We start from the raw sequence: 7,836 nt of genomic DNA, 5'->3' as shown, positions 1-7,836 counted from the left end.
GTGCGGCGGGGGCCCCTGTGCAGGCGTCCTGCCGTGCAGGCCTTGATCGGCGGCTGCAGCTCCGCTTCCCCGGGGAAGGAGCAGCATGGTCCGGGTCAGCCTACAGAGTACTCCTCTGATAGAAAGCACTAGTTCACTGGGGTTTGAGCCTCGTGTAAGGATGCTTTATTGGCGGCGTTAAAACCGATTTAATCTTTCAGACGCTGTGGGAATAACTTCTTTTTTGAGTTACTGACTTCGGATATATTGGCTTTGCAGGTCAGAATGGCATCAGATGAGGGAAAACTCTTTGTCGGTGGACTGAGTTTTGATACCAATGAGCAGTCATTGGAACAAGTCTTTTCTAAATATGGACAAATTTCTGAAGGTAAGATGGCAGTACTAAGCTGTGATGACTTTCGTAGATTTGCTCAATTGCACAGGTGCTGATGCTTTTCCCCCCCTTCTTTACAGTTGTTGTGGTGAAAGACAGAGAGACTCAGAGATCCAGAGGTTTTGGCTTTGTTACTTTTGAAAACATAGATGATGCTAAAGACGCAATGATGGCCATGAATGGAAAGGTAAGGAGGCTTTGGAACAGCATTCTTGATTTCTGTGAAATGTAGTAAGAGAATTTGAAAGATGCGTTTCTGTTGAATGCCATGTAGAAAAACAGATAAATACTAGTGTCTTAAAACAGTTAAATGATAGAAATGATAAAAAATAGAAATTGCTAAAATTTCATGACCTAATCTATATGACTGAGAAATAGTGACACTTATAGGTATGCCTCTATATACTGTTTTGGCATCAATTTACTTGTGTAGTTGGCTTAGTTGTGATATTAATAAAACCTTTGTAAGAACTAGTAAATTCTGATATTGCTTAGCTGACAGTGAAGGTGTATAACTCATTGTATATGTGCTTTGCTATTTAAATGTTTAAATATCAAGCTGATTTATTTTTCTCTGTTTGTTAGTCTGTAGACGGACGTCAGATCAGAGTTGATCAGGCTGGAAAATCATCAGAGAACAGATCTCGTGGATACAGAGGGGGGTCTTCTGGGGGCAGAGGCTTTTTCCGTGGCAGCAGAGGCCGGGGCCGTGGCTTCTCTAGAGGTGAGTGTGCATGAATGACTCGCGGTTCCTGAAGTGGCAATGGCATTTGTCAGAACGCTTAAAAAACCCCCATGATCCGGTGTCTGTTCAAGGAGGTGGAGAGAGAGGCTATGGCGGAAGCAGATTTGATTCCAGAAGCGGAGGATATAATGGCTCCAGAGACTACTATAATAGCAGGTAAAGTCATTGCGACCGCTAGTGGGTTGTTGCGAAGCTCTTGAAGCCCATTGCCTGATCGACATAAACGTCGATAGGCTCCAGAAACAGCTGAGCAAATATAAAGCACATGAATGCTTTTTAACAGCAGGAGTCAAGGTGGCTATGGTGACAGGTCTTCAGGAGGATCCTACAGAGACAGCTATGACAGTTACGGTAAGTCTTGGTTCAAATGGGAACGATGAGTACGTATGCTGTAGGAACTCTCTAAACCTTCTGACCCTGTACTTGAGTCTGGAAATACTTGTAAGGCTCAGTTGGACTGTACCACTATTTCTGTTCTTGCCCGTAAGAACCAATCTGCCAGGCTTTGGACGTGGTTGTGCCGTTTAAATTTCTAATTTGTAATGCATGTGTAGGAGTTGCTTGGATCTAAGGCAAAGCAAGTTTTTAAAATACGTTCCTCGAGCTTGAGACTAAGACAAAACTCGGATGCCCTAACAAACTTTAATCAAGGGTGGGGGAGTTCTCTTACGGTGTAGCGAACTAGCACTAGCTTCTGAAATAATGCAAGGGAGTAAAATGCTGGAACTTGTCTATGCTTCAGTGCCTTTACAATTGTGCCTGCTTCTTGTCCTCAGCTACACACAACGAGTAAAAATCCTTCCTGACTCAAGATCGTCCTTCCAATGGCTGTATTTATAAAGATTTTTGGAGCTTCGCTGAAATCGTTATTGTGTAGTACATCTACTTGTATTTTCACTTTTGTAGTATTATCAGTTCTAATCTTGTCAAACACAGCCTGACAGCTTCTGATATAAGATGGTCTAATTAGACTTTTCTTTAAGAAAGCTTTGCTTTCAAGTGTTTTTAATCTTTTTTGAAAGCACTTCAGATTTTATTTTATCCTTCATGATGAGCCAAGGTGTTTTTTTTTAAAGTTGTGAAGTTGGGGCCCCAATTCAGTTTCTTTTGAGATAGAAAGGACCTTTAATTCAATGTTCACTGGAAGCTGAACAAGCTGTGGACTTTTTTTTTTAAGTGCATTACCTTCGTCTTTTGTAACATTCCTTTAGTGTAGCAAGGTAGGAATGCAGCCTGGGTACAAATTGGAAGGCAAACCACCTTGATATATCTAAAGAGAAACTTGCTTGTATGTTCAACCTGCATAACGGTATTTTTACTGTTGTAATGATGTAAATTACCCAGAAATAGACTTGCAAACTTACCATAAAAGAGGTTCTTGAAAATGTTTATTTATATTGTCCTTTTTTACTGGAAGAAATATGCATATTCCATTGATATTGTATTTGAAGTGGTAAAGGATTCTTGTATACAGTTTTCTTTGGCTTTACGAAGCCTATTAAAAGACCGTCTGAAATGAACTCTGCTCCTGACATTTACATTTCATTGCACAACACAATCCTTGAAGATGAAGAACAGTCTATAAGTAACAGAGGATGCCAGAGGAGAGAAGACTAGTGATAGTGTAAGAGCAAGCCAGATTTATTGACCAGTTGCTAGAATTTAATCTCAATCGGTCTTGACATGTGAATTCGTCAACATACTTTCACATAAGAATAGTCAAACTTGTCTAGAGGCAGAGGACTGAAAGTGTATACCTTAGGATGTTCTAGTACTCAAAGCCTAAGTCAGAAGTCGAGGGAACGCTAGTGTTAGGCAGGATAATTGATGTTTCCTTGAAATATTGAAGTAGCCTACATTGAAAACCTGTAGCGAAGAATCAGTCCTTTAGTAACTGGACTAGTTACTAGCTTGACAAGAGTGTTCAATGGTAGGTAAATTGCCGTAATTAGCTAGCTTTGTCATTGCCTTACAAGTTCTAAGAATTCTTTGCTAGCATATGGAAACTGCAGTGTCCTTGGAGAAAAAGAAGTGTTGTGCCTCCAACAGAAACCTCTGAGACGAAAGCTGCTCTCTTGGCTAGTTCATATGTGGAAATAGTCCTGTAATTCGAGGTAACTCCTTTTGCTCATGTCCGCATCCTTCCTCTTGTTGAGAGCTCATTTGAAAGTCTAATGTACCTGTGAAATATTCCTTTGACAATTTTGGTCAACTGATGGAAAAATTTTAACCCATGCCGTATGCAACCTTTGGCTTGTGGCACAACTTCAGTTCCACAGATCAGAGTTGGGCATGCAGTCATGTCTTGCTAGTAGGTATGGAAGCAAGATGGGAAACGAATTCCCTGACTTGATATGTGTTCATCTATTGAGAATCTTCCTAGACTTCATTAAGTTGCTCACTTTAATTGTAGCTTTCTTTGCCATCCTACTTGTTGCCATTAACTTTTTCCCATAGCCCACACTTCCTAAGCAGCCATGTCAAAGTGGTTAACTCTCTGCTTAGGGATCAAATGATACATTGGCTGGCATATCAAAGGCATCAGCCAGCCCTGGAACAGTTTTCCCAGACTGTGCTTCTGTGATGTGATGGGTTCAGCGAATGGCTTGTGAAACCCTCGTATACGATGTGACTTGTGTTGGGGGAGGTGGGTGGCAATGTAAAGGCTCTGTTTGATATTTTTATTAATGCATCTTTGCTTTGGCAGGCTGAAGAGAAGATGGGACGCTCGACAGGGAAGCTGAGTGGGGATTCTGAGGAAGGAGAGCATTCGTTCCAAGGAAGCGGGAGCAAGACACAAGTTTGCCAACCAGGTAACATCTCTGTTCAGTCTGCCCCTCACCCCTGTAGCTTTTCCTGAGTCGAAAGGTTTGGCCCTGTTACTGTTTTCCAGTACTATTCTGTAAGTGGTAAAGTTGTGACTTCAGTAGTTTATAGGTGAAAATTTACATAGACTTTCTCTGCCTTTAAATTCACTGTCTTAATTTTATTTCAGCAATGAAATGCGTCAGAGAAGACCAAGGACAGCCATTGACTGGAGTGGTGGAGATGAAGAGCTTTGAGCAGTGTTGTTACTGATTTTTATATAGGTCAATTAAACAAGGAAATGAGTCAATTAAGCTAGAATAAAATACTGGAATGTGGAAAAAAAACAAACCACTCTCTGTAGTACTTTTGTGGGGAAGCATAAGAATATTAGACTGTGGCCAAGGCATCCAATATAAATATAGTTATCTGGTGTATAGCCCCAATTAAAAGTGCAAAATAAACCAATGCTGTTGTGGTTGGGGAACTGGACAGAGAGGGTAACCTGTCTCTAAGGGCAAGTTTGAGGAAGAAATTTAATTGCATCATTGTAACCTTGAATTAAGTGGCCTAATTACATGAAGTTTCTGCATCTGGAAAACTTCAGTAGTGAAGCAGCTGCATCTGAAGGCAACTGTCAGATTAGCAATTGCATAAACAAGGAGCCAGTGTTTGTGTGGAAGAGAAGTGGCTTCTGCCAGTTGAAATGGTAACAAGTACAAAAGTCTAATTTGCACTTAAATGCTAAAGCTTTTTTGAGCTTGGGTAAGCAATGATTTCCTTCCATACACATTAGAGTAATTCAGATTGTTTTGCTGATGCAAGTTGAGATGTGATGTTTCTGCTACTTGGAGAAGTGGCTGCATGTTTCCATTTTCAGGTGGGACGTGAGATTGCCCTGTCCCGATTCCTGTGTGTTTAAGTACTTGGCTCGAGATAAAGTTGCCCCAAGTTTCCCATCTCAATGAAGTGGTTATCTGTAACTCAAAAGCAAACTTCACAGTTTGGGTTTTAGCATCGCTGATGTTAAAAACTTCTTGTCTAAGTCTGAAAAGTAATAATTTGCATATTTGCAAATTAACTCTGGTCTTTTTTATTTGTCCCGGAATTTTCTAGTAGAGCAACTTCAGGTGAAAACTGTTAGGTGCTTGGAGCTGAGAAGTGGAACAAGACAAGCGTTCAAGCAGTACTGAGCTGTGCAGCTTTCGAGTGCTGCAGTTGGAAGTTGAGATGGATGGTGGGAGCACTCGGGCTGTAAAAAGGGCAGTGGGATGGTAACTGGTTTCGCCAATCCGATCAATGCCAGGAAGGTGCCCTGGGCAGATGGGGCAAAGTGTGAGCTGCCTGGATGAGCTAATGCGACAGCGCAGTCCCAACAGCTGGCAATGTCCTAACTTCTAAAACACTTGCTGTGACTAAAGAGGAGCTGCGTAGTCAGAACAAAGCCTACTGGTGTGTGGGAATGAGAAATTCAGCCCAAGATGAAAGGCGAATAAGCCACCAATTGCAGAGACTGCAATTTTGTATTGATTCCTTTGACTCTCTGGAATAGAATGGCTAATAAAAGACTTAGTGCCATTTTCCCTAATTAGCAGATGTTGCCTTTTATTTGCAATGTCTCTTGTATTCTGCAGAGGCTATTTTGTGGAGGAGTTAAAATGCTTGGGTTGTGGTGTTCAATGAAGGTTCCTGATTGCTGTTTTGTTAACTGCTGTAATTTTGGTTGCCCTACCTCGCATCCAAACGACTTGGGGCTCATGTACCTGACCTCCGATGGGGCTCGCGCCATCCGTGCAGTGTGGTGCTGGACACTAAAGTTGGGGTTTTACTCTGTAGAAGGGCAGGTAAGGCACAGAGCAAGGGAATTCAAGTTTCCTTGCAGGAAGTTTGCACTCTGGTGTTGATGAAATACTCAACTTTTCTCTGGTCTACTAACCTTTACCTGCTCTCTAGTAAACGAAAGTTACTGGGAGAATTTTCAGGCTTTTGTGTTAGTTGGAGTATGCCATAGAGATCAAACTTTCTAACCCCAACTCTCCTGGACTGGTGTTTTCTCCTGCCCATTTTTAAGTCCCATTTTCAAAATGAACCATCAAAAAGTTAAAACTAGCCAGACAAACTGCCCTTTTCTTCCTCTTCTGTGTACGTAGAATATTTGTTCCTAACTCACTCGCTACCTAGTCCCTGCCTTGTAATGAAGTCGGATGACCTCAGTGCTGGTTGCCGAATTCCTCCAGCTGGTCCTTGACTCCATCGCTTGTGTGCCACAGATTATTAGAACTCTCCGAAGTTGTGGTGGATGTTCTCCGATACATCACACTGTAACTCAAACCGTCCTTAAAAGCCTTTTGCCCTTCAGGCTGTCATCTTCGATACGTTACACCCCTGTCTTGCCACGCTATGCCGTAGAGCGGAAGCAGCTGAGATTATTTCTACTACCTCGCTGGTCTGACCGATGGCTGGCACAGGGCTCTAAAATGAGCGCCGCCTTCCTGAGAGACCCGCTGTAAGTGGGCTCATTTGGCTCAAACTGAATTGATGCACGTGCCCGACGTTCATGAAAAATGAGGTCTTGTTCTCGTTAAATCCTGAAAACGTGGCAGCTCGATAATGAGGAGGATTTATACTGCTAGAGAGGCTGGCAGCTGTGAATATATTTTTGGCAGCTTTGTAAAGAATGGGGCAGGAGACCGCAATGTGATACGTGAAGGCAGTGAGAGGGTTTCTGATGGTCTCTGCTACTGTCCTGCCCACCCTTTTTGTGTTAAAAGAACACATTTGATTGCTTTATCCTGCTTCCCCCCCCTTTTTCTTTTTTTACTTCTCTGGCATTTGGTTATGCTACTCCCCACTTGAAGGACAGTCTTTTAAGAGCAGAGTATTATGCAAAAAAAGTCTGCTCATATGGTCTAAGTGCCTTTGAAGAAATTAGGTGGGTATTATGCCCAGTAACAATTACTGCTGCAGTGTTTGAAGGGCAGGATTGATTGTGTGTTCTCTAGTCCATGCTGTAAAGCCTGGTTATTAAGGAAGGCTGTGGTGGCTTGCCAACCGACTGAGGCATGGCCGCTGCTCCTGTGCTCCTGCTCTGTTGTTGCTTGAATCAGCTCTCCAGAGCAGACAGGCGTGATGGAGGCCAGACGCTTAGCTGGTATAAATAAGCTAAATTAATGGGTAAAGCCAGCTTTAAAAACTTGTGCTCTAATTAAGAAATATCTTCTCTTGCTGGGCAGTCCCAGGCACGAGGGAGTTCGGTGAGGCAGCTAGCAGGGTGCTTGCTCGTGAGCCCCCAAGGGCTTGCTGCCATCACGATTTCCCAGTGCACAAGAGCCCTGCGGGCAGTCGGTGCATGCAGGATGGGAATGATTACCAAGCTTACTTCCCGAAACCTACTTTTTCTTCTTTTTTTAACCTTTTTCAAATTATCTAAGTGAACAGGGTTTTAAAAAAAGAAATCAGCTGACACACTTTTGGGGGCTGTATGTATCTAACAATTCACCAGTAAGGATTTTGCATGTTAATGGAGGATGATATTAAATATAGGGGCAAGAGAGTGTGAGGAAACCTTTGCTGATAAAAAATGCAGTCGGGTGATGTTTAAATGAATTCAAACTGTAAATACTTACAAAGCATTATTTGAAAGACCTTCCTAAATGGGATGCCTAGATGCTTAAATGCAGGCAGAAATAATTAATAGGTGCAAAAATAGAGGCCTAGTTTGAGGTGCTGTTATTTTGGTATCGCTATTATGGCACTGTGTTAATGATTTGTTGCTGGGCTGGGCTGAGGGAAGAGCTAGCTGCAGGGGCTGGATGCAAAGCCCAGTTGCCTCCTCGGGAAGGTGCTCTGAGGGAGAAATGGTGGCCCTGGGGGGGGGAACGGCGACCCTGAGGGGAGAACGGCGGCCCCGAGG

At 42.8% G+C, this 7,836-nt stretch overlaps 1 protein-coding gene across 7 annotated transcripts; it reads left to right on the top strand.

The window, feature by feature from the left end:
• Window positions 1–260: 260 nt before the first annotated feature.
• CIRBP (cold inducible RNA binding protein) lies at window positions 261–4,277 on the top strand. 7 transcript variants are annotated; one of them, XR_663529.1, is made up of 8 exons: window positions 261–367; window positions 454–560; window positions 959–1,097; window positions 1,190–1,274; window positions 1,405–1,469; window positions 3,115–3,232; window positions 3,826–3,931; window positions 4,114–4,277. XR_663529.1 is itself a non-coding variant. In XM_009322361.1 (6 exons), the coding sequence occupies exons 1-6, from the start codon at window positions 265–267 to the stop codon at window positions 3,216–3,218; spliced, it is 606 nt and encodes a 201-aa protein (XP_009320636.1). In that variant the 5' UTR covers window positions 261–264; the 3' UTR covers window positions 3,219–3,655. The 7 variants fall into 7 exon arrangements, 4 of the variants coding, with proteins under 4 accessions (XP_009320636.1, XP_009320639.1, XP_009320638.1 ...); XR_663528.1 differs by having other exon boundaries at window positions 1,402–1,469; XR_663530.1 differs by lacking the exon at window positions 3,115–3,232.
• The last annotated feature ends 3,559 nt before the right edge of the window (window positions 4,278–7,836 follow it).

Source organism: Pygoscelis adeliae, unplaced genomic scaffold (assembly GCF_000699105.1).
Source record: "Pygoscelis adeliae isolate BGI_AS28 unplaced genomic scaffold, ASM69910v1 Scaffold814, whole genome shotgun sequence".
Classification (NCBI taxonomy): Eukaryota; Metazoa; Chordata; class Aves; order Sphenisciformes; family Spheniscidae; genus Pygoscelis; species Pygoscelis adeliae.
The sequence above is the reverse complement of the archived record's forward strand: the minus strand, read 5'-3'. Positions and strand labels throughout refer to the sequence as shown.